The 27,569-nt window shown below is 39.8% G+C and overlaps 1 protein-coding gene across 1 annotated transcript; it reads right to left on the reverse strand.

Moving 5' to 3' along the window:
- Window positions 1-1,834: 1,834 nt before the first annotated feature.
- Window positions 1,835-27,339, reverse strand: Uev1A (Ubiquitin-conjugating enzyme variant 1A). The gene is made up of 4 exons (XM_070098588.1): window positions 27,160-27,339; window positions 19,819-19,961; window positions 18,605-18,730; window positions 1,835-3,530 (listed from the first exon to the last, which is right to left on the reverse strand). The coding sequence occupies exons 1-4, from the start codon at window positions 27,176-27,178 to the stop codon at window positions 3,390-3,392; spliced, it is 429 nt and encodes a 142-aa protein (XP_069954689.1). The 5' UTR covers window positions 27,179-27,339; the 3' UTR covers window positions 1,835-3,389.
- Window positions 27,340-27,569: the final 230 nt, after the last annotated feature.

Below are 27,569 nucleotides of genomic sequence, written 5' to 3' on the forward strand. Positions count from 1 at the left end.
TCTGACTGGAGTGGAGGGAGTCTGAATCCCCTGGGCAGAATCCAGGTACCTACCTTGAGGGATCTGAAGCTCCTGACCATTACAATGAAACATATTCGGTGTTATACACACACGAGTCACAGGAATGTTAGGAAGTATTTCTTCAGTCAAAGTTGTCAGGAAGTGGAATAATCTCGAAAGAGATAATGGAGGCACGATCCATACATAGCTTTAAGAAGAGGTAAGATAAGGCTCATGGAGTAGGGAGATTTTTTTATTATAATCAAGGGGAAGCGCTATAGCCGGAGGATTATACAGCGCCTGGGGGGGATGTGGAAGGCATTCAGCCTTAATTCGGGGAACTGGAGCACAGATCCAATTCCCTAAATCAAGAGCCCCTCGCCAACATCAAGGAACCTTCCTTGAAGGGTGGAGTAGGGAGAAAGTTGACCTAGTAGCAGCCAGTGAAAAGGCAGGGCCAGGAGCTTTGACTAGACCCCTGCAACCACGATTGAGCGAGTACACACACACACACACTTGCTTTAAACGCAAAAGAAATTTTCCGTATACAATCACATACAATAAGCACTAAAATCCTATACACCACAGTACCTGGGGAAACAGGTGATCAGAGGGGTAGAACTGGTTCAATTTCATGCATAAAGGACCATCCACCGGCATCAAGAAACTTTTCAGCAGAAATTGACTCCTGAAAGTTCCCACAGATCCCAAGGGGCACTCTGTTAATGAAAAAAATCCATAAATTTATTTTTGTCTGCAAGGGCCACTAAACCAGCCACTTCCCAAAGACATTCATCTGTGATCTTTGAAGTCCCGGAGGCAGAACTCTGCTAAAGAGTTAACTTGTTATAAGAGCCTTTACCCCAGTACGGTTATTTCCCGGTACACAAACTTGGCCCAGCGACTAGCGTAACCCCATATCCTTGTGCTGCACGTGAAGATGGGTTAACCACCCTTGGATCTTTTGGACATAAGCATACTGGGACAAGATTAACATCACACTGACTGGGAATCCGAGTAGTCTGTGGACCAAGATTCAAGCTAGTTATCAGGACACTTAAATTTTAATCAAAGGAAAGCACTAAACTCATCAGGGTCATACAGCACCTTGGAAATGGAAGGCAGTCTGTTCAATCTAAGGAAAAGAGGAATCAAATTTCTTGAATCAGAGCCCTTCACTAGAATTAAGGAGCCTACATGCCTTGAAAGAGATATCAGGACAAGACCAGTGAAAATTACATGGAGCTCTGCAGTTACCAGACTTCTTTTCTTCAGTAACTGAGCACAATAATACTTTATGGTGATCATCTTTAAGCCACAGACACACTGACCCTTCATTCTAGACAGTTATCCTTGAAGCATGAAGAAAATCGTGCTCTAAAAAATTAGCAAAGGTCATCACTAGGGATCAGCACTTAGGGGTCCCCAACCAATGCCTACAAAGACTTACCTCAGGCACTGGCTAATGAGAAGCTAATCTCTGACCAGACACACAACTAATCTAGGAGTGGTTCACATCAGAACACCAAAGCATTGCATAACCTGAAAAATGCTCTTTCCTCTCCTCCACAAAGACAGCAGTGCAAGCTGGGTTGCCAGATGTACACCAAAACAGGTAGTGCAGATCCAGGGAAAGCTCATTAAAGAGGCTTTTAACAGGGGTAGTACAGAATGCACCTGTGCAGTCATGTCCTTTGGTGATGGACAGAATTTAGAAAGTGAACTGTACTCCATCCTGGAATAACACAAGGATGCATGGTGAAGTATGGCCCTCCCTCAAATGGCAAAAATACCTTAAGAATGTATCACATCCAAGGAATATAAACAACAGACGTGGAGTAGAAATTTTTATTACCTTTAATTCTCACAATTTAACTCATTACAATGTCATAGAACAGAACCTTGGGATGGATCAGACAAGCTTTGGATGATGTATGAGGAAGAAAACATGGAGGAAAACAGCAGTATTAAGATAAAAATAAACCAAAGTTAACAGTACCCTGGAGATCCTAAAAAAGACAGATCACACTACACTAATGCTCCCCCCCCCTAACAATGCACTTGTGGAATAATGAAATGTAATACAACGCTTGCCACTAACAAACCCTGTCGATGGATGGGTCCATTATTATATTTAATAAAGATCTTGACCTATATGGGGTCAGATCGGTCCAGTCAATGAAGGTATAATAAAAAGTGAAAACATGTTTAGAATAATGAAGATTAATTTTCTTACATAAATTGAATGTACCTCAAAAGGAATTCCTGAAATTTAACAATCCTTAATATACTGTACTGTATTAACATACTGTTACTTTGAAAATTATAGGGTCTTACAAAGGTAATATTTCCATATAATAATGGAGGGACTGAAGATGAAGAAATCTAGAATGACAATATATATATTTTGTATGTACTGTATGAACTTTGTAAACACGAAAGCAAGAATGTGATGGGGAAAGCAAGAAGTGATGGATATTTGCAGTAGCTGGTAAACACAAAGCAGCCATATGGACTTTAAACCACTGATTGCATGCTTTCCGCCTACTGTCTGTTGCGGATGATTTCTGAAAAGAGCATCAATAAAAAGAGCAATCATGGACGAGGTATGAGGAGGCTAGTGACACTGTAAACCCTCATGTACATCAAAGCAGTGTATTTCCTATTGTGGCTCCATTACAGGGTCAAACACACAAGCACCATGCTGCTAAACTTGCCCTATATCACTTTGGATATTCCACAACTAATAAAGAATCTACATGAAACTTCATATAAACCATGACCAAACCCTGAGCCAATAGCTAAATTTTACCAATCTTCTAATGCAGAAAGGTAAATTAAGGCTACAAATACACTGGCCTCTGACGTTCTGCAATGTCAATGCATTGGCTACAATTACGAATGAAGCAGCAGTTGACAAAACTACCGATTCTCATCAAATCAACCAAATCTTTTATCTTTACTCAAAAAGCAGAGTTGACAATATTAATTGATATGGACATTTTTTCAATACAACAGTGTTGATATTCATTAACAATGAGCATTTACTAGCCTAAGTGATTCAATTTCACATTCTATTAAGCAATTTTCAGGCTCCCATGCTAAGCATGATATGATCAGTTTCATGTATTCTTTAAAATCTGATAATCATTTTTATCCCAAGGCCTTTGTAGCATGTCAAAATAAATAGAAATAAAAAAGCAATGATCTTCATTTATCAACGAGGTCCACTGGTGCAGGTAACCCAATACAGGGGTAGCACCTTCCAGATAACTAGGATGCCACCACCATGCAGCATCCCTCCCATGAGAAGAGTAATAGTGGTTGTGGAAGGGCTGGTACAGTAATAACAAAAAGGGGGAGGGGTGGTAGTTAGGTACAGTGGCCAGCTAGTAGTTAGTGCCCTCTGGTGGCTGTGTTAGCTTCATATTCTCCTTCTGGGTCATAAGGCGCCTCAGTTCTTGTAACACTGTCTTAATTGTGTAATTTCTTTGCCAGCGTCCCAGTACAGATACATGTCGACGATCCACCTGGAATTGACCAAATAATATAATCGTACTACGTGGTAAACTGAAAATGGTCATACAACGCTACAGGATGGTATGTGCAAGAGTAAGGCAAGGGATAGTGGGGGGTTAATGGAGACTGCTAAAGGCAAAATATTATCAACTTTGGTGCAATAAATAGTTTAAGTCAAAGACAGTCTGCATCTGTGGTAGGACTTTCAGCAAGGTCAGGTAAAGTAAGTGTTGTGGGTTCATGGAGATATCAAATTGACCAAATACTTGAAAAGGACAAGGAAAGAAGTGAATGTTTTCAGATATTTGGGAGTTGACATGTTAGCGGATGGGTTTATGAAGGATGAGGTTAACCATAGAACTAATGAAGGAAAAAAAGGTGAGTGGTGCATTGAGGTGTATGTGGAGACAAAAAAATGTTATCTATGGAGGTAAAGAGGGAAATGTATGAAAGTATAGTGGTACCAACTCTTACATGGGTGTGAAGCTTGAACTGTAAATGCTACAGTGAGGAGGCAGTGGAGATATCCTGCCTAAGGGCAATGTGTGGTGTAAATATTGTGCAGAAAATTCGGAGTGTGGAAATTAGGTGGTGTAGAGTAATAAAAGTATTAGTCAGAGGGCTGAAAAGGGGTTGTTGAGGTGGTTTGGTCATTTAAAGAATGGATCAAAGTAGAACGACATGGAGAGCGTATAAATCTGTAGGGGAAAGAAAGTGGGGTAGGGGTCGTCCTCGAAAAGGTTGGATGGAGGAGGTAAAGGACGTTTTGTGGGCGAAGGGCTTGGACTTCCAGCAAGCGTGCATGAGCGTGTTAGATACAAGCGAATGGTATTTGGGGCCTGATGAGCTGTTGGAGTGTGAGCAGGGTAATACTTAGTGAAGGGATTCAGGGAAACCGGTTATTTTTATATAGCCAGACTTCAGTCCCGGAAATGGGAAGTACAATGCCTGCACTTTAAAGGAGGGGTTTGGGATATTGGCAGTTTGGAGGGATATGTTGTGTATCTTCATATGTATATGCTTCTAAACTGTTGTATCCTGAGCACCTCTGCAAAAACAGTGATTATGAGTGTGGGGTGAAAGTGCTGAATGATGATAAAAGTATTTTCTTTTTGGGTCACCCTGCCTCGGTGGGAGACGGCCGACTTGTTAAAAAAAAAAAAAAAAATGAAGAGCCATGCCAGCAAAGCAGCAAAAGAAACAAGGATGGACCTGCCATTTTAGCAGTCTTCCACACTTGAGAAATGCTGGTGCATTTACAGTAATGTACAAGACCAGTGCTCTATCCCAATTTTGCAGACAGCCAGATAACTATTCACCAAAAACCTGCACAAAGAGGAACCTTAAGAATGTTTTGATCAGTCCTACACCGCTGTCGAATCCCAGTTGATGATTAACCGTTCCAGACTATGCACAACCCATGACAGGAATACCCCAAATCCCATAAACACAGCACAGTGTACCTCAGTGCACACAAAAAAAATATTAAGTGATAATACTCGCAAAATCGTAATACAGTAATACCCCGGTTTTTGTCCTTAATCCGTTCCAGGTCGGCTGAAATCCGAAGTAATATTTCCCATAAGAAATAATGTAAATCCAACTAATCCATTCCAGACACCAAAAAATATTAAAAAAAAAAAAAAAAAAATGCATTTTATAGAGAATAACTATAATTTTCCATACAGAAAAAATGAGAAATAAATACAAAGCACTAATTTTAATGGATAACTGAGCATTTAAATCTATTGCATACCTTTATCGAAGACTCTTGTTGGCATATGGCAGAAGGCAAGGAGGGAGGGAGGGAGAGAGAGAGACAGCATGAAACAAGCTTTTATGCTACAAGAAGGGCAGAAAGCAGCAACTTCACTCTGGCTGTACCCTTCTCCAGAACATCACTCCATCTGAGATCATACATACCCAGGATGACTCGAGTATGGAACACATTCGTACAGCATAATGATGTCAACGAGATAAAGTCAGTTGATCAAATGAAAATGCTTGCCCACAGATGGCTTTAACTTCATACTGTTCCCTACTTGTATGTCTCATAACAATAAAAATGCTTTCAAATGAGCTGATGTAGGTAACAGCTCTTAGCTTGCCAATAAAGTTAGGAATCCTTAACCTGTAAATAGCTGTCAATAAAGCTAGGGATCCTTAACCTGTCAAACCCTGTGTAAAAAAAAAAAAAAAAAGAAAAAAAGACACAGAGAAAGAAAGAGAAAGAGAAAAAGAGAAAATGAGAAAAAAAGAGAAAGAAAGAGAAAAAGAGAAAGAAAATGAGAAAGAAAAAGAGAAAGAAAAAAAGAGAAAAAGAGAAAGAAAGAGAAAAGAGAAAAAAAGAGAAAAAAAGAGAAAAAAAGAGAAAGAGAAAAAAAAAGAGAAAAAAAAGAAAGAGAAAAAAGAGAGAAAAAAAGAGAGAAAAAAAGAGAGAGAAAAAAAGAGAAAGAGAAAAAAAAGAGAGAAAAAAAGAGAGAGAAAAAAAGAGAAAGAGAAAAAAAAGAGAAAGAAAAAAAGAGAAAAAAAGAGAAAGAAAAAAAGAGAAAGAGAAAAAAAGAGAGAAAAAAAAAGAAAGAGAAAAAAAGAGAAAGAGAAAAAAAAGAGAAAGAGAAAAAAAGAGAGAGAAAAAAAGAGAAAGAGAAAAAAAGAGAAACAGAAAAAGAGAAAAAAAAGAGAGAGAAAAGGAGAAAGAGAAAAAGAGAAAGAAAAAGCTTTTATGCCACAAGACGGGCAAAAAGCAGCAACTTCACTCTGGCTGTACCCTTCTAAAGAACATCACTCCATCTGAGATCATACATACCCAGGATGACTAGTATGGGTTACATTAAATACAGCATAATGATGTCAGCGAGATAACGTCAGTTGATCAAATGAAAATGCTGGCCCACAGATGGCTCCAACTTCATCCTGTTCCCTACTTGTATGTCTCATAAAAAAAAAATGCTTTCAAATGAGCTGATGTAGGTAACAGCTCTTAGCTTGCCAATAAAGTTAGGAATCCTTAACTTGTAAATAGCTGTCAATAAAGCTAGGGATCCTTAACCTAGTCAAACCCTGTGTAGAAAAAAAAGAAAAAGAGAAAAGAAAGAAAAAGAAAGAAAGAAAGAAAGAAAGAAAGAGAAAGAGAAAGAAAGAAAAGAGAAAGAAAAGAAAAAGAAAGAGAAAAAGAGAAAGAAAAGAGAAAGAAAGAGAAAAAGAGAGAAAAAGAGAGAAAAAGAGAAAGAAAAAGAGAGAAAGAGAAAGAGAGAAAGAGAAAGAAAAAGAAAAAGAGAAAGAGAAAGAAAGACAGAAAGAGAGAAAGAGAAAGAAAGAAAAAGAAAAAGAAAGAAAGAACAAAATGAGAAAAAGAGAAAGAGAAAAGAGAAAGAGAAAGAAAAGAGAAAAAGAAAAAGAAAGAGAAAAGAGAAAGAGAAAGAGAAAGAAAGAAAAGGAGAGAAAGAAAAGAAAGAAAGAAAGAAAAGAGAAAGAAAAAGAAAAAGAGAAAGAAAAGAGAAGAAAGAAAAGAAAGAGAAAGAGAGAAAGAAAGAGAGAAAAAGAGAAAAAGAGAAAAAGAGAGAGAGAGAGAGAGAAAGAGAGAAAAAGAGAGAGAGAGAGAGAGAAAGAGAAAAAAAGAGAAAGAAAAAGAGAAAGAGAAAAAAAGAGAAAAAGAGAGAGAGAAAAAGAGAAAAAGAGAAAGAGAAAAAGAGAAAGAGAAAAAGAGAAAGAGAAAAAGAGAAAGAGAAAAAGAGAAAGAGAAAAAGAGAAAGAGAAAAAGAGAAAGAGAAAAAGAGAAAGAGAAAAAGAGAAAGAGAAAGAGAAAAAGAGAAAGAGAAAAAGAGAAAGAGAAAAAGAGAAAGAGAAAAAGAGAAAGAGAAAAAGAGAAAGAGAAAAAGAGAAAGAAAAAGAGAAAGAGAAAAAGAGAAAGAAAAAGAGAAAGAGAAAAAGAGAAAGAAAGAAAAAGAGAAAAAGAGAAAGAAAGAAAAAGAGAAAAAGAGAAAGAAAAAGAGAGAGAGAAAGAGAAAGAGAAAGAGAAAAAGAAAGAAAAAGAGAAAGGGAAAAAGAGAAAGGGAAAATGAGAGAGAAAAACAGAAAGAGAAAAAGAGAAAGAGAAAAAGAGAAAGAGGTAATTGGCCAGCCCTTTGCTCTGAGCTCGCCACCACTGATTGGAATGCTCTTCTCCAAGGGGATGTTGACAAACAAGTGAAAGCCTTCACTGGACACATCCTTAATCTACAACAAGAACACATTCCTCACCGGCAATATGTGACGAAGCCTACAGATCAGCCTTGGTTTGGCTTTCGTTGTAGAGAGGCTGCTACTGCTAAGTACAAAGCATGGCGAAGGTATAAGACATATCCTACCACCTATAACAGGAACTTGCACAGTCAAGCCTGTAGGCATATGGGTGATGTTCAAAATTGGGCCATTGCTAAATGGGAGGTGGACACTAAAAGTAAGCTTGCATCAGGTAGGGTAGGCTCCAAAACCTGGTGGTCCCTGGTCAAGGACAGACAAGGTTATCTGCCTGATGAACTTATTCCACCTCTAAATCGACAGGATTGGACCACCTCTACTAGTAGTCAAGAGAAGGCGGACCTCTTTGCTGAACACTTTGCTACCAAAATGCAAGTTCCTGATCCAGCAAGGGACCCTCCTTGGCTAGCTGCAAGAACTGTGTCAAAACTGTCAGTGGTGACAATAAGGCAGGAGGAGGTGCATTTCCTTCTTAAATCGCTGGACCAAGAAAAGGCTGTGGGCCCAGACAAGTTGAGCCCAAGATTGTTGAGAAGATGTGCAGACCAGCTAGCAGCACCTCTAACTCGCATCTTTCAGCACTGCCTAGTACAGTGTAAATGGCCCTCTCTATGCAAAGAGGCAAATGTAGTCCCTGTTCACAAAAAGAAGAGCAGAGCAGAAATCAGCAACTACAGACCAGTGTCACTCTTGTCAATCACTGGTAAGATCCTTGAGACAATAATCTCAAGACAAATGACAGAGTTTTTTGACTACCACTCACTACTTTGTGATCGTCAATATGGCTTCAGGAAAGGTTACTCTGCTGCTGATCTGTTATTAAACCTCTCCACTAAGTGGCACCAGTCACTGGATGAATCCAAAGTCAGCTGTGTGGTAGCACTGGACATTGCTGGCGCTTTCGACCGGGTGTGGCACCAGGGCCTCTTAGCAAAACTTCAAGCACTGGGAATTGCAGGCTCTACGCTATGTCTCCTCAGTGATTACCTTCATGGTAGATCTCTAAGTGTAGTTCTCAATGGAAAGGAATCAGCAAGACATCCTATTGGGGCAAGTGTTCCACAAGGAAGCGTGCTGGGTCCATTGTTATGGAATGTCTACTTCAACGACCTTCTTCATCTCATCCCAGAATCACATGCATATGCAGATGACTGTACACTGACATTCACTTATCCAAGAGAAGAAATGCCAGCTGCTCTAAGCTACATCAATCACCAGCTGAGAGCTGTATCAGCTTGGGGAAATAGATGGCAAGTAACATTTGCACCTGAGAAAACGCAAATGATGATCGTCTCTAGGCACCACGATGGTAATGCTGGGGCAGTAGTAAGGATGAATGGGAGGGTGTTGGCACCTGGAGAAGAAGTTGATATCCTTGGGGTGAAATTTGACTCCAAACTAACCATGAAGAACCATGTTGTAAATCTTGCAAACAAGGCAGCCAGGAAGCTTACAGCACTTCACCGTATCTCGCATCTGCTTGACAGTAGGGGTTGCAAGATCCTGTACGAGGCACAAGTACGCTCACACCTTGAGTATGCTTCACCTTCTTGGTTTGCCTGCCCCCCCTCTCATCTGCGACTGATTGACAGAGTAGAGAACAGAGCAAGACGTCTCATCTCTCGCCTGGACCCATCCTGGATAGATCTGTCATTTCAGCAGAGCCTTCAACATAGGAGGGATGTGGGTGGCCTTACTGTTATGTACAAGGCCAATATTGTCAAAATACCACACTTGGATCCACTTCGAGGACAGCGTGAAACAAGCTTTTATGCCACAAGACGGGCAGAAAGCAGCAACTTCACTCTGGCTGTACCCTTCTCCAGAACATCACTCCATTTGAGATCATACATACCCAGGATGACTCGAGTATGGAACACATTTGTACAGCATAATGATGTCAACGAGATAAAGTCAGTTGATCAAATGAAAATGCTGGCCCACAGATGGCTCCAACTTCATCCTGTTCCCTAATTGTATGTCTCATAACAATAAAAATGCTTTCAAATGAGCTGATGTAGGTAACAGCTCTTAGCTTGCCAATAAAGTTAGGAATCCTTAACCTGTAAATAGCTTGTCAATAAAGTTAGGGATCCTTAACCTTGTCAAACCCTGTGTAAAAAAAAAAAAAAAGAGGTAGAGAGAGAGGTAAAGAGAGAGAGAGAGGTAGAGAGAGAGAGGTAGAGAGAGAGGTAGAGAGAGAGAGAGAGGTAGAGAGAGAGAGAGGTAGAGAGAGAGAGAGGTAGAGAGAGAGAGAGAGGTAGAGAGAGAGAGAGGTAGAGAGAGAGAGAGGTAGAGAGAGAGAGAGGTAGAGAGAGAGAGAGAGAGAGAGGTAGAGAGAGAGAGAGAGGTAGAGAGAGAGAGAGAGGTAGAGAGAGAGAGAGAGGTAGAGAGAGAGAGAGGTAGAGAGAGAGAGAGGTAGAGAGAGAGAGAGAGGTAGAGAGAGAGAGAGGTAGAGAGAGAGAGAGAGGTAGAGAGAGAGAGGTAGAGAGAGAGGTAGAGAGAGAGAGAGGTAGAGAGAGAGAGAGGTAGAGAGAGAGAGAGGTAGAGAGAGAGAGAGGTAGAGAGAGGTAGAGAGAGAGGTAGAGGTAGAGAGAGAGGTAGAGAGAGAGAGAGAGGTAGAGAGAGAGAGAGAGGTAGAGAGAGAGAGGTAGAGAGAGAGAGAGGTAGAGAGAGAGAGAGGTAGAGAGAGAGAGGTAGAGAGAGAGAGAGGTAGAGAGAGAGAGAGAGGTAGAGAGAGAGAGAGAGGTAGAGAGAGAGAGAGAGGTAGAGAGAGAGAGAGAGGTAGAGAGAGAGAGAGAGGTAGAGAGAGAGAGAGAGGTAGAGAGAGAGAGAGAGGTAGAGAGAGAGAGAGAGGTAGAGAGAGAGAGAGAGGTAGAGAGAGAGAGAGAGGTAGAGAGAGAGAGAGGTAGAGAGAGAGAGAGAGGTAGAGAGAGAGAGAGAGGTAGAGAGAGAGAGAGAGGTAGAGAGAGAGAGGTAGAGAGAGAGGTAGAGAGAGAGAGAGGTAGAGAGAGAGAGAGGTAGAGAGAGAGAGAGGTAGAGAGAGAGAGAGAGAGGTAGAGAGAGAGAGAGAGAGGTAGAGAGAGAGAGGTAGAGAGAGAGAGAGAGGTAGAGAGAGAGGTAGAGAGAGGTAGAGAGAGAGAGAGGTAGAGAGAGAGAGAGTTAGAGAGAGAGAGAGAGGTAGAGAGAGGTAGAGAGAGAGAGAGGTAGAGAGAGAGAGAGAGGTAGAGAGAGAGAGAGAGGTAGAGAGAGAGAGAGAGGTAGAGAGAGAGAGAGAGGTAGAGAGAGAGAGAGAGGTAGAGAGAGAGAGAGAGAGGTAGAGAGAGAGTGATAGGTAGAGAGGTAGAGAGAGAGTGATAGGTAGAGAGAGAGAGAGTGATAGGTAGAGAGAGTGATAGGTAGAGAGAGAGAGAGGTAGAGAGAGAGAGGTAGAGAGAGAGAGAGAGAGAGGTAGAGAGAGAGAGAGAGAGGTAGAGAGAGAGAGAGGTAGAGAGAGAGAGGTAGAGAGAGAGAGGTAGAGAGAGAGAGAGGTAGAGAGAGAGAGAGGTAGAGAGAGAGAGAGGTAGAGAGAGAGAGAGGTAGAGAGGTAGAGAGAGAGAGAGAGGTAGAGAGAGAGAGAGAGGTAGAGAGAGAGAGAGGTAGAGAGAGAGGTAGAGAGAGAGAGAGAGAGGTAGAGAGAGAGAGAGAGGTAGAGAGAGAGAGAGGTAGAGAGAGAGAGAGAGGTAGAGAGAGAGAGAGAGAGGTAGAGAGAGAGAGAGGAGAGAGAGGTAGAGAGAGATGTTTTTTTAGAGAGAGAGAGAGAGGTAGAGAGAGAGAGAGAGGTAGAGAGAGAGAGAGAGGTAGAGAGAGAGAGGTAGAGAGAGAGAGGTAGAGAGAGAGAGAGAGAGAGGTAGAGAGAGAGAGAGAGAGGTAGAGAGAGAGAGAGAGAGAGAGAGAGAGAAAGAGAGAGAGAGGTAGAGAGAGAGATAGAGATAGAGGTAGAGAGAGGTAGAGAGAGAGAGAGGTAGAGAGAGAGAGAGGTAGAGAGAGAGAGAGGTAGAGAGAGAGAGAGGTAGAGAGAGAGAGAGAGAGAGAGAGGTAGAGAGAGAGAGAGGTAGAGAGAGAGAGAGGTAGAGAGAGAGAGAGAGAGGTAGAGAGAGAGAGAGAGGTAGAGAGAGAGAGAGAGAGGTAGAGAGAGAGAGAGAGAGGTAGAGAGAGAGAGAGAGAGAGGTAGAGAGAGAGAGAGGTAGAGAGAGAGAGAGAGGTAGAGAGAGAGAGAGAGGTAGAGAGAGAGAGAGAGGTAGAGAGAGAGAGAGGGGTAGAGAGAGAGAGGTAGAGAGAGAGAGGTAGAGAGAGAGAGAGAGAGAGGTAGAGAGAGAGAGAGAGAGGTAGAGAGAGAGAGAGAGGTAGAGAGAGAGAGAGAGAGAGGTAGAGAGAGAGAGAGAGAGGTAGAGAGAGAGAGAGAGGTAGAGAGAGAGAGAGGTAGAGAGAGAGAGAGGTAGAGAGAGAGAGAGGTAGAGAGAGAGAGAGGTAGAGAGAGATGTTTTTTTCTTCCCTCCCTGTAGTAAGTTTTTTTTTCCATGTCCATATTTATATACACCTACCATCCGACTTACAACCTGCTCGACTTACGACCACTCGACTTACGACCGTGTTTTTTTTGCCAAATTTCTGGGAAATAAACAACTATTTGTGTTGTACACAGTGTTTATCCTAAACCTTACAGTATAAAATACAGTACTAAGAGCATAAAAAGTAAAGCAAAACATGAAATACCAAAATAAAACAATAAAATAGTCATTACAAAAATGTTTTGTTGATATTCAGTAGTAAAGTTCGACTTACGACCATTTGGACTTACGACCGGTTTCTCGGAACCGAACTCGGTCATAAGTCGGATGGTAGGTGCATATGTTTTTTATTTTGTGTTCTGTGCCATGTCTACGAGAGAGAGAGAGAGTTTTTTTTTTACCGCCAGACATGGTCGGGACGACCATATGGCAGGTGGCTGAGCGTATGTAGGCAACCTGTCCTGTCTGCACAGACAGCCCATGCTGTCTGCCAGCTTAGTTCATATTTCGTGCCACTCAAGTGCTGCCCTCTGGGCCTGTACAGGTCTGTGTGAAGCTGGTCCCACACACACACACTCACACAGCGGCCTAGCAGGAAGACACAAGGCCTACTACTAGTTCCCTCTCGTGGGATGGCCCTCCCGGGCCATGGGCACAACACACAAGCCTGTGTACCCACCACTACATTTTCAATAAAGTAAGAAGCCTCCAAAGACGTTTATCATTAACCACCCGCTTTCAGTTCACCAAATAATTTTGATATGTCTCATAACAATAAAAATGCTTTCAAACAGGCTGATGTAGGTAACAGCTCTTAGCTTGCCAATAAAGTTAGGAATCCTTAACCTGTAAATAGCGTGTCAATAAAGCTAGGGATCCTTAACCTTGTCAAACCCTATGTAAAAAAAAAAGGCAGGTAGGTAGGTAGAGAGGTAGGTAGGTAGAGAGAGAGGTAGGTAGGGAGGTAGGTAGAGAGGTAGGTAGGCCGAGAGGTTAGGTTAGGTTATTGTTTGGGAGGGGAATCCCTCTCCATAAGGACTTCAGGTATCAAAGCCTTATCAAAACCCTCCACAACACTATCTCCCACTAACGGTGTTTTGTTCCACACCAATAGCTTCTCCACATCCTCGATTGTTTGTGATCTGTTTCGTTAGCTTATTTACCTCTTTCGCAACATCAGCTCCCTTGGTTCCTGCTTTCTTCACCAGGATAGAACTAATTGTTGATGTCGACTTTCCATACATCCTGGTGAGCTCGGCCACATGTACGCCACTTTCATATTTTGCTACAAGTTCTTTCTTGAACTCTATCGTGTTTCTCACGTTCTTTACCAAAGGGCTGGCACTCTGAGCTTTCTTTGGCCCCATGGTGGGTTATATCAGTCACAATCAATAAACAAGCACAAAAAACAATGGATGAACGAGCTGAGTATTGCTAACTCAACAAGAGAGAGGCAGACCGAGTCTGGTAAGTGTAAGAAGTGGTGTCCCAGGCAGGTGGATGCATCTGATATGGACGATTTCCGAGCAGATGTATGAAAAAAAAAAAAAAAAAGTATTTGAAATCCAAATTGTACGATTTCTGCAGCGGACAAAAACTGGGGGTCCATTGTACATTTGTAATCTTGCAGAATGAATGGGGTTCAAACCTCATCCAATATGGTACAGTGGTTAATGCACTGGCTTGCTAGTTTTAGAACTGCCTCACCATGGGTTCTAACTGTTGTGAGAAGAAAACAAGTTTGTAGTTCAATTAAGCATCAGTGTTGAAGAGTGAAGTGGATCAAAAAACTTGTTAAAAATTAATTATATGGGAACTAAACCAAGTTTCCCTAGCTTTGAGTTTCTTTTTGGTCTGAGAAAATTTGTGTACAAGCCACAACAGTCAACCAGTAATTAGCTATATGCATTATAAACTAGTGATCAGCCAATCCCAGCACCAACTGGTTTTCATTAACATTATCTCTTCATTCTGAATGGGTTTACATTGACAAATCAGGGATAACACAGCCTATTAACACTATGAATCTTCCTTATAGACAAATGCACCAGTGATTAAAGCAACTTATAAGCTGCATTCTAAACCTAAAACATTCCCCAATAATACTCCACTTTAGATAAAAATGGGCACCTATACACTCCAATAACAATCCAAACAATATTAAAGTATATTTTTTTTTTTTAACAAGTCGGCCGTCTCCCACCGAGGCAGGGTGACCCAAAAAGAAAATACTTTCATCATCATTCAACACTTTCACCTCACTCACGCATAATCACTGTTTTTGCAGAGGTGCTCAGAACACAACAGTTTAGAAGCATATACCTATAAAGATACACAACACATCCCTCCAAACTGCTAATATAATATCTGTACAGGTCTCCCTCAACATTCGCGTTTTCAATTTTCGCGGGCTTCACACATTCGCGAATTCCCAACCGCCAAATCATATTTAAGTTTACCGCCAGTCCTTACTACCCTCCCTCCGACCCCTGCAACTGGCAGCCAGCCCTCCCACCACTGTGTGGCGAGTGTTTTGTTTGTTTATTATTTGCTATTAAACTACAGTATAAATAATGTAAACCCATCCATGACTGCATATTAGAATGGCTATTCAGACAGGTATTGGAAGGTGACATCATGTGTTTACTTTTGAACACAGCAAAGAATCAAACATTTCTGCTACTGCTAATAATAATAATAATAATAATAATAATAATATTAATACAATAATAATAATAATAATAAATACGATAGAATTGAAGAAGGAAATTGTACAAAAATACGAGGGTTGAAGCAGTGGTGGAGGAAGTGGTGGACGCAGCGTCAGTGTGGCTTTGTTTATGCTGGAGTGAGTATTAGTCTCCGTGCTCCTCCAAACATTTCACAATAATTCATTGTATTTGGTGCTTGTAGATTGAGTGTGACTGGAGTGGTTGAGGCAGTGGTTGAGGCAGTGGTAGAGGCAGTGGTAGAGGCAGCAGCTGAGGCAGTGGTTGAGGCAGTGGTAGAGGCAGTGGTAGAGGCAGTGGTAGAGGCAGCAGCTGAGGCAGTGGTTGAGGCAATGGTAGAGGCAGTGGTAGAGGCAGTGGTAGAGGCAGTGGTAGAGGCAGTGGTATTTACTAACATATGGGAGACGACCGACTTGTTGAAAAAAAAAAAAAAAAATAAAATGTTATAAATAATAATAGTACATTATGAATAACATTTATTATTATTAGTATTATAAATGTTATTAATATTAAGATGTACTATTATTATTTATAACACATATGTTAGTAAATACCACTGCCTCACACACTGCCTCAACCACTCCAGTCACACTCAATCTACAAGCACCAAATACAATGAATTATTGTGAAATGTTTGGAAGAGCACGGAGACTAATACTCACTCCAGCATAAACAAAGCCACACTGACGCTGCGTCAACCACTTCCTCCACCACTGCTTCATCCCTCGTATTTTTGTACAATTTCCTTCTCCAATTCTATTGTATTATTATTATATTATTATTATTATTATTATTATTATTAGCAGTAGCACAAATGTTTGATTCTTTGCTATGTTCAAGAGTAAACACATGATGTCACCTTCCAATACCTGTCCGAATAGCCATTCTAATATGCAGTCGTAAATGGGTTGACATTATTTATACTGTAGTTTAATAGCAAATAATGAACAAACAAAACACTCACCACACAGTGGTGGGAGGGCTGGCTGCCAGTTGTGAGGGGTCAGAGGGAGGGTAGTAGGGACTCACAGTGGTGGAGGCAGTGGTATTTAATAACATACATGTTATTAAGCCATAATGTATGTACGTATTTAGTACAATTTACGACGTTTTCATGTATTTTATGATTGTTCATGGTTCGACAAGTTAAGGAAGCAGTATTGTATTATATTTCCCTACAATATATTGGGGCACCAAACATTCGCGGTTTTTCAACATTCGCGAGGCTCTTGATCCCCTAACCCTCGTGAATGTTGAGGGAGACCTGTATAATATCTGTGCTAAAAGTGAAGATCAGAAATGCCAATTCCCAACTAAACAATGAAACCACTGCACCATTTTTATTATTTTTTTTTTTTTTTTTTATTATCACACCGGCCGATTCCCACCAAGGCAGGGTGGCCCGAAAAAGAAAAACTTTCACCATCATTCACTCCATCACTGTCTTGCCAGAAGGGTGCTTTACACTACAGTTTTTAAACTGCAACATTAACACCCCTCCTTCAGAGTGCAGGCACTGTACTTCCCATCTCCAGGACTCAAGTCCGGCCTGCCGGTTTCCCTGAATCCCTTCATAAATGTTACTTTGCTCACACTCCAACAGCACGTCAAGTATTAAAAACCATTTGTCTCCATTCACTCCTATCAAACACGCTCACGCATGCCTGCTGGAAGTCCAAGCCCCTCGCACACAAAACCTCCTTTACCCCCTCCCTCCAACCCTTCCTAGGCCGACCCCTACCCCGCCTTCCTTCCACTACAGACTGATACACTCTTGAAGTCATTCTGTTTCGCTCCATTCTCTCTACATGTCCGAACCACCTCAACAACCCTTCCTCAGCCCTCTGGACAACAGTTTTGGTAATCCCACACCTCCTCCTAACTTCCAAACTACGAATTCTCTGCACCATATGAACTTTAAACTGCCAAAGTGGAACCCACACATCCCAGTCACACTCTGAACCTTCCTATAAGTAAGGTACATCAATGCTAAAAGTTACAGCAAATCAGAAGAGGCGTTCAAGTTATTACACAAATCTTGAAAGGATACGACAGCAAATATCCCAAACCCCTCCTTTAAAGTGCAGGCATTGTACTTCCCACCTCCAGGACTTAAGTTTGGCTAACTAGTTTCCCTGAATCCTTTTCACAAAAATTATCCTGCCCACACCCCAACAGCTCAAGTCCTAAACACTGTTCGTCTCCATTTACTCCTAACGTGCTCACACATGCCTGCTGTATGTACCAACCCCCTGCACACAAAACCTCCTTTATTCCATCTCTCCCTCTCCTAGGATGACCCCACTCCTTTCTCTCCACTACAGATTTATACACCCTCCAAGTCATTCTATTTTGCTCCATCCTCTCTAAATGACCAAACCACCTCAACCCCTCCTCAGCCCTCTGAATAATACTTTTAGCAACTCCACACCTCCTCCTAATTTCCACACTACAAATTCTCTGCATAATGTTTATGCCACACACTGCCCTTTGACACCATCTCTACTGCCTCCAGCCTCCTCCTCGCTGCAGCATCCAAAACCCATGCTTCACACCCATACATGAGTGTTGGAACAACTATACTCATACATCTCCTCCTTTGCCTCCATAGATAATGTTTTGTCTCCATAGATATCTCCATGCACCACCCACCTTTTTTTTTTCTTCATCAATTCTATGGTTAACATCATCTTTCATAAACCCATCTGCTCACAAGTCTACTTCCAAATATCGGAACACAGTCACTTCTTCCATACTTCCTTCCTCCAATCTGATATCCACTTTTTCTTTACTTAACTTGTTTGACAACCTTATCACCTTACTCCTATGTATGTTTACATTCAATTTTCTTCCTTGACATGAAATCAAAACACTTCTTGGGTCATAAAATTGACCAAAGGCATCTGCACACCTCAGTAACTTGTGTAACCTTTCCCTGGATAACATACACCAGTGTTGAAAACTAGACCAATCCTAGAAATACTTTCTAGGAAACAATCTGAACCATTAAATGTTCCTTCTTGTTGCAGGATACCTAAAGCCATACAAGTAGTTATCAACAACTTTATTATATGGTCCATTGCCAATACCATCAATCCATTAGCAATCACTTAATGACAGATTTGAAAACCTATTCCATATGCAACAGTAGAGACATCAATGCAAATGACCAAACTAAAGAACAATATATCTAGATACACTGAATACTGTTTTCCAAAATGTTTCTGCCTAAGTTCCACTTCTAACTTGGCAATGTCCATCTATAACTAACACGAGACGCAGTTTAAAAATGAGAGAGATTCCAATATGGTATTTAGTTGATACTGAAATTATGATTTGCAATTTCTTTAAATTTTTGAATTATAAGAGGTGATTACATTTAAGACAAATACACATCATGCTTCATATTAACTGAAGATACTGGTTTATATTTACAAAACTGGAAAGAGAAAGCTCAAAATTCAATGAGGCTTATGCTATACGAATTTTATAAAGTTTAATGGAAGTTTACTTAAGAGCAATAGCACTGGGGCTAAAAAGCATGAAAAAATATGATAATATACTTACAACTCCAGTCTGGCTGTTAACTCCTTGCATGTTGATTCGACTGATAAAGCGAATATTTGGTGGATCATCTGGATATTTGTTACCACATTCTACTTTTAAGGAGTACATCCGATTTTCAAAATTTGTCTGAAAGGAGAAAACATTTTGATTTTTCAAATACAGAATACCATGTTCATTATTTTTGGTTCTTTTGTAGATAAAAAGTAAACATTTAACACATGATTAATCAGATATGCATAAATGAAGTACGTGGCTGTAAATCACTAAAACTTGCTATGTAAACTAGCCATGATGGATCTCTGAATTTGTGTAGCAAATTCCTTTGAAATACATTATTAACCATGTAAAAAAATGGAGTGAAGTTTCAATTAATAATTACAGCAAATTTGCAGGCCTATGTACATTACACATAATTACTGCATAAGCTTTTACAAAATTTTTGTACACACAAATGAAAAGTAATAAAATGAACCAAATGCAAAGCAGTACAATACAGATGTATAATCTAAGTGGATTCAATGCATGAAAAATCCATCTTTAAATAATCAGCTCCAATCCCATCAGAAATGTACTGGCAATTCACTCTGATGCAATGAATATTCATGAAATGGCACCAGGTAGTGATGGGTGGCACACTGCCCCCCCCCATTTTTTTACCAAATGCATCAATATTTTATACATTTGACTGTCTGTTGGCACAGTTACATTCCTGAAAATGGCTTGTAATCAAAGTGTAAAATGAACTAAAGAACATAGAAAAATGGGGTTACATTCCTTAGACATCTCCCAAAAAGGCACCCAAATTTTCCTCAAAATTTTAAAAAGCAATGATATTATAATTAGAGGTCGATGTAGTGATGTGCATCAAAGATATTGCATCCACATGTCTGCCAACAGAGATGCCTTTAGCTGGTTGTCTTGCTAGCTAAAGGAGAGGTTAGAGCAGTTGGGGTGAAGGAGAGTTTGGTGTGGCAGTAGGGATTGGGAGACTTCTGGTGTGGGAGGTGAAGGATGATGGGCAGTGGAGGGGTGAGGGTAAATTAGCCTGGAAGCAACAAGGCACTGTAAAAGGAAGTGTTAGTGGCCTGGTGTGGGTGACTAGATAGGAGAGTGAGAGTTAGTAGTGTGGGCAATAATAAGGGTTGTGAGTGGCTACATGACTAGATGTGTCATAAGTACTGAAACTGTGCTGGAGTGTTAAAAATTCTTCTCACCCTGGGTGGTCCGATGATCATGCCGGTCCAATTGGTAAGGGTCATGTCAGAGTCGTCTTCTAGTCCCCAGGAGATGGTGCCATCTCCTACACCTTTCTGGCCAGCCTCTAATTCTTCTAGCAAGCGGAAGTTACGCGGGACCACTGAAAATAAGGAGAGCTCACATAAAAACTTTTAAGTTAAAACAATGACATGACAATTATGATATTGCTAAAAAATTTTAAATCAACATCTCTGTATAATATAACAGTCTAAAAACCAGCACCACTTATATAATAAGCCAAGTCTATAATAAAAGAATATCAGTTGAAAACAAAACAGCAGCAATTTAGCACACCAATTTGTTGGCCTACTGGCAAAATATGAAAACAAACATCCTTAAAACCCAACAATGGCTTAGGGCAGAGAGGCCAAACTCATTCCTATTTCACAATTATTAAACAGGATAAAATTTCAGTGTTCAATAAGACTGCCTAAAACTACTGTACTCTGTAGAACTGCCACTCAATATTAAGTATTAAAACCTAGCTAACTAATAAATTTGCAATATAGAACCTAGTTGAACATCAGTAGTTTACAATACTGACAAGATGATGAATTAGATACCCAAATGTTGCACATGTCTAATCCATCATAGAACCTAGAGTATAAATGCTTTGCCCAAGAATTTGCCCGCTCCTCCTATTCTCAACTTCTACAAGTACAGTAGGGCCCTGCTTTATGGCATTTCGCCTTACAGCGACGTCAAATTATGACCAAAATTTGCTATACGGCAAGCGGTCTTTTAAATACGGTGTGCCCCACCCGGTTTGTTTACATTCTTCGTGACCACATCTATTATGTCTGGAAACTTTCCAAAATTTCAAGTGTTTTCAAGTTATTGCATATTTTATATGTACTCTGATAATTATAATTATGTGTACCTGTACCTCAATATACATGTACTTACACACTGCTGGTGTGCAGGTACACATTAAAATCGCTAAGTCTCTCTCTACTCACGACGCCAATACTATGCAATAATAATCACTCTTGGGCGCATTAAATGTCTGATTTTACATTAACCCTTTCAGGGTCCGTGCCGTAGATCTACGGCTTTACGTTGAGGGTCCAAACCGTAGCTCTATGCCATGAGCTCAGCTCACTCTGATAAGCTGTGAGCGGTAAATTTGGGCCTAGATATGAGAGAATACATCTATCTGGTATATGTGCACCATATAAAACAAATCCTGCAGCACGCATTACATGAGAGAAAGAAAACCGAGACCATAATTTTCGATTAAAAGTGCGAATTTGCAGTGTTTTTTCGTATGTTTTTTATAGTTGTATTTGCGATTTCTTGGTGTCATTTGATAGAATGGAAGATATATTACAGAAACAGAGATGATTTTGATTAGTTTTAGTAATGAAAATGGCTTGAAAGAGCTCAAAGTAGCCGAAATGTTCAATTTTTGCTGATGTTCAAGAGTAAACAAATGACCTCACACGTCTAATACACACCAGCTGGTGGGTCTAATATACGTTCACAAATGTGGTCATATTATTTATTCGATTATTACAATATTTCATAACAGTAAATCTTCTATTTTTTTGGTTTGAATAAAAATTTATTATGTGAATAAAAATCAAAATGAAATTCACTTGTAAAGCCTGAAAACATAACTAACGAACAGAGGAAATGTTACTTTAGTGCCAGGAATGCCTGTATTGTTTATTCTGGACCCTATTTTGAAATTAGAATATTTTGAACTTTGCATTAAATTGGCCAAATTACCAATTTCCGATCACTATTTTGTAGTTGAAACAGTTGACATGGAGATTTCGTGTGCTCAATCGATAGAATAGAAGTAATACTAGTGAAATAGCTAAGAATTTGGTCGACTGGAATGATGTAATTGGCCTAAAATGGGAATCAAAGTTGGCAAAAATTGCCGATGCGTAAATAACGCTGACGCATCAAAATTCGCAAGAGCAAAATTTCATCAATTTTCCATCAAATTTCGTACTTTTTGTTTTATTACCTTCAGAAAAAGATTCTCTACCATTTCGTAAGAAAAAATAACAATTATTTTTTTTAAATTCTTGAACCCTGGTGCACACTTTGAAATTTGGCCTCTGGACCCTGAAAGGGTTGATATAGACATTTCCATTAATCCATCTATGATATTTTCCTCAAAATTATATAAGAAACATGTTACATAGCATATAAACATGATACATACACTCATTGAATAAAAATTGACCTAAACATGAGATTTGTTTACAAAGCGGCTGTGTAGGTAGTGTCGGAAGAATCACGTTTTCTCTAGTCAAATACTGGAGGATAACTCCAGAAAAATATTCCTTTTGTATGCCTTCACTCTATATATATAGCAATTCACGACCCTTGTGGGTTTAGCGCTTTTTTATTATGATAATAATGTCTTCACTCACTCTAAAAATGGTGTGTTGCATGAGAATGGGAGTGTTGCTGTTTGTTTATTCTGTACTAACTTGTACACAATGTAAGAGTATTTGTATTGCGAGGTAATTATTATTATAATAAAAAATATTGTAAGGTAAAAGCTTTACAAACTCTTACAAACATATGTGAATGAACTAAAAGTAGACACATATTAATACGCATTTATTTCGCCTGACCAAGTGATCGCCCACTACCTGTTCAGTTTGTGTTTTTACATTGTCTGAACTCTGTACGTATCTCGTTCTCTCTCGTTTACTCTTTCGTTAACTAGTTGGCTCTCATTGATGATGGCGTCTGAGCTTAGCTGTGATAAAAAGAGGAGTTGTAAGCCTCTTGCTTTAAGTGCCAAGTTAGAGGATGGTGTGCCATTCTGATTTTATTCAATAAACACCCCGCCACTTACCTCTCACACATTAATATTTTAAGGCAAGTAATAAGTGTACTCTGTGTGCACCTTACCTTTTATTGTGTTTTTAATGCCTATTTCTATTGCTAACTTAATATAATTTAGTGTAAACTTGCTGTCTGGCATTTATTGCATATTTTGTATGTGCTCTGATAATAATAGTACTTGTGGACCTGTGTGGTAGCTGGGCGGAAGGACAACATTACATTTTCTCTGCTCAGCCACCAGAGAAAACGTGTATGAATCTGCGTTTGGCCCAGCCACTCCCCCACTCCGCTCTTGTTTACAATTTTCGGCATGAATTATTCATTTATTCGTTTATGATGGCATCTAAAGGTAGTTGTTAGAAACTATTAAATTCAGTGAACAAGGTATGTCGATGCTAATAATATGGCTCTGGGCCACAGTGCAGGTAGCCAGTAGGTGTAACCCAGGCGGGCTACACCTACCGGCTACCTACACTGACTTCTTACAAATAAATACTATTCACCTCTCTTCCTACATTAAGACTACACATATTTTAAGGTAAATAGTGAGTGTACTGTAAGTGTATTTTGACTCTCTGGGCTGTTTTAAATATCGCATATTAAGTATGAGACGGGGAGCCAGGGCTACCTACATCTGACTTCCTACTAATAAGTACTACTCACCTCTCTCCCTACATTAAGATTACAAATACTCTAAGATAAGTAATGAATGTACTGTGTATGCATTTTACTTTTTGTGTTTTTAATGCCAAGTTCTATTACTAACTTAATATAAGCTGGTGTAAACTTGTTGTCTGGCATTCATATGCATTTATAAATGGAAAAAATGGCTTTCTGCTTTCCGGCGATGTCTGCTTTCCAGCGATAGCCTGGAACCTAACCCGCCGTATAAGTGGGGCCCTACTGTTTTGTGCTTCTGCAGTAATTAAAATGTCATCTGATGTTAGTGTCTAAAAACACCTAAATATTTACTGTATTCATCATGATCATAAACAATTTATTAAAGGGATAACTAAAATGTTTATCAACATTCTACATTTCATACTTGGTAAAATAAAATTATAATTTTACTAACAAACATTAACTATACAGTCTGGCCATAATAAAAGATACATATCTATAACAGTACCTCACAATTATTCCTTTATCAATATTCCTCTCAATGGGGAAGTCTATGGCAAACTTTCAGGATATTCAGTCATACGAGTAAAGTGGAAGGCTATTAATCTTGCGAACTCTTGAAGGACTGCAGGTATCTTCTTTGCCTCCTGAACATACTAGACAGACAACAGGCTAATCTTACAAATGCCCATTTACATTTAATGCACATATATTATTTCTCTCCTGTGTTTATTTTAATTCTTATATCTCTATTTCTCCTGCAATTTAAGAGGTCTTGCAAAAGTCAGGACCATTAGCAGAGAAGATATAACATAATATACAAAACAAATCCACAAACTCTGTAAATACTGTGTTCGATATTGCCAACCCGCAAGTTTAACAAAATGGTAAAATATTTTTTTTTTTTATTAATACATTGGCCAATTCCCAAGGCAGGGTGACCTGAAAAAGAAAAACTTTCATCGTTCACTCCATCACTGTCTTGCCAGAAGGGTGCTTTACACTACAGTTATAAAACTAACAGTAACGCCCCTCCTGCAGAGTGCAGACACTGTACTTCCCATCTCCAGGACTCAAGTCCGGCCTGCCGATTTCCTTGAATCTCTTCATGTTACTTTGCTAACACTCCAACAGCACATCAAGTATTAAAAACCATTTGTCTCCATTCATTCCTATCAAATATGCTCATGTATGCTTGCTGGAAGTCCAAGCCCATTGCAAACAAAACCTCCTTTACTCACTCCCTCCCTCCCTCCAACTTTCCTCAGCCAACCCCTACCCCTCCACTACAGACATATACACTCTCGAAGTCATTCTGTTTTGTTCCATTCTCTCTACATGTCCAAACCACCTCAGCAACCCCTCCTCATCCCTCTGGATAATAGTTTTGGTAAACCCGCACCTCCTCCTAATTTCCAAACTATGAATTCTCTGCATTATATTCACACCACACATTGCCCTCAGACATGACATCTCCATTGCCTCCAGCCTTCTCCCTGTTGCAACATTCACCGCCCATGCTTCACACCCATATAAAAGTGTTGGACCCTCGAATTTAGTAGTGCCGTTTCTGTATGCAAAACTATTTTTATTATCTATAAAATGTATTGTTTGTTAATATTTCTGGGTGTCTGGAATGGTTTAATTGGATTTACATTATTTCCTATGGGAAATATTAACAAAACATACATTTTATAGATAATAAAAATAGTTTTGCATACAGAAAAGGCACTACTAAAACGAGGGTCCACTAACTATACTCGCATACATTTCCCTCTTTGCTTCCACGGACAAAGTTCTTTGTCTCCACAGACTCCTAGGCGCACCTTACCCTTTTCCCCTCATCAATTCTATGATTCACCTCATCCTTCATGGACCCATTTGCTGACACATCCACTCCTAAATATCTGAATACATTCACCTCCTCCATGCTCTCCCTCCAATCTGATATCCAATCTTTCATCACCTAATTTTTTTTTATCCTCATCACCTTATTCTTTCCTATATTCACTTTTAATTTTCTTCTTTTACATACCCTACCAAATTCATCCACCAACCTCTGCAACTTCTCTTCAGAATCACCCAAAAGCACTGTGTCATCAGCAAAGAGCAACTGTGACAACTCCCACTTTGTTAGATTCTTTATCTTTTAACTCCACGCCTCTTGCCAAGACCCTCGCATTCACTTCTCTTACAACCCCACCTATAAATATATTGAACAACCACAGTAACATAACACATCCTTGTCTAAGGCCTACTTTTACTGGGAAATAGTCTCCCTTTCTCCTACATACTCTAACCTGAGCCTCATTTTCCTCGTAGAAACTCTTCATTCCTTTCAGTAACCTACCTCTTATTCCATACACCTGCAACATCTGCGACATTGCCCCCCTATCAAGGAAATATGGATCTCAAAATTCATGAAGTGTTATCAAATAATGAACTGTAATTGTACAAGAATTAAGGTTTAGCAAACAGTAAAGCTTACAAAGAGGCAGAACCATGGGGGTCAATCAGTACCCTTTACAGAAACAGGCCTCGACCTTAAAGTACTGTATTACAAACATCAAATTGCAGCTAACTGAATGCTTTGCAGCTACCAATGCCAAATACTGCAATCAGAACTGATGTACTGTAAGAAATACTGTAGTTGCATTCATGCCTCAGGCTGTAACAACTAAAAATTCAACAGCACAGGCAGGGGTGGCAACAAGGGGAAACTTCAGTCTCATAAATAAATATAACAACTGCTTTAAAATGTCTCCTAGTTCCCCACCTTCCAAGCAAATAGCCACCCACAATCCTCTCAAATTTTGGCATTTCCCCTTAGCACAGTGGTGTGAAAAGCAATTGCAGCAGCTTCAACAGTGGTGGTATAAATCTATATTAGTACAAACAGTACCAAAAAGTCACTCCATATCAGAGGCCACAAATAATGCTATGTAGGCTTCACCAGCTAATTAAAAAACAAGGGGTAGGGGGATGCTGAATTCTTAGTCAGGAGAAGTAGCTCAAACTCTGTCAACAATGTCAAGTGAAAACAAATTAAAGGAAGGAGGACAAAAATATACAGTGCACCATCATAGCAAAACTACTACTAGTCTAATATTCCTCTCAATCCTTGCATACCTACAAATTTGTCTACAAAATGCAGTACATTAACAGCATCAAATACCAAAAGTTATAAAAGATTGTGGGTACATCAGTGCCAGTAGTACATTACACAATCTTTCTACAAAATTTCTCGTGCAATTGTCTTCTTGGTACACAGACTCTACCCATAACACCATTAAAATAGATTAATGGTGTCGAATTTAAGAAAAAAAATGATATAAAAAAACTGGGGAATAAAAGGAGAATGATCCGTGTAGAAGATCCCAGCACTAATGTAATGGCATCTATCAATATGAGAATATTCTTGTCCAATCTCCCTGCCAATCTACTTGCCACACCCATGACCCCAATAAAACACATTAATAATGCAACACTGAAATAGTTCATAAAATAAGAGAATCAAGACAGGAGCCTGCTAACTCTGCCTCTCAAAAAATGTTTCCCTAATCTAATCCTTCTCTCGTATACCGGCCACTTCTACTAAATCCACAAAATACATTTAATGTCGAGAAATACCACAAATAGTAAAAGGCCAGAGGAGGGAGGACATGCATGGAGGCGAAACATATTAAATTCATGCAGCGCTAAACCCTCACGGGTCACACAGCACCAGGAAGGGTAGGAATGGAAGGTAACAAGCTTGAACTCGAGGAAAATAGGTGCGATTAGCTTGAAATAGGAGGATGTGAGGTAGGACGGGGGCACCACCCTAGGTGGAGGAACATGATGTGTCAAACCCTGGCCTTCACCTGTGTTGGGCGCCGCCATTTTCGCAGAGCAGCCGCCCACGTCTGTGCTGGAGGAGGAGTGTGGCCCTGCAGCAGTGTGGCCCTGGTCTCAAGGCTCAACTGTGGCCACACACAAGACAAAACACCGCAAATTCAGGAAGTAATATGACTCATCCACCGCCGGTCCCCCTCAATGGCCAGCGTTCCAATAATGTCTCGTGTTTATGTTTTCACTCAAATATTCTCAACTTTATTAAGCCTTATTTCTTATTTTATTATTGTTACCCATTCAAAATTAATTTATATTTAAGGTTAATTAACCAAATATTTTTACTATTGGAAATAAATATACTAAATCAGAAATGCTAAGTAAAACAACATTGTCATTGACTTGGAAAATATCGTATTTAGTCGGACAAATAAAAAAGTTT

The sequence above is a fragment of the Cherax quadricarinatus genome, chromosome 63 (assembly GCF_038502225.1).
Source record: "Cherax quadricarinatus isolate ZL_2023a chromosome 63, ASM3850222v1, whole genome shotgun sequence".
Taxonomy (NCBI): Eukaryota; Metazoa; Arthropoda; class Malacostraca; order Decapoda; family Parastacidae; genus Cherax; species Cherax quadricarinatus.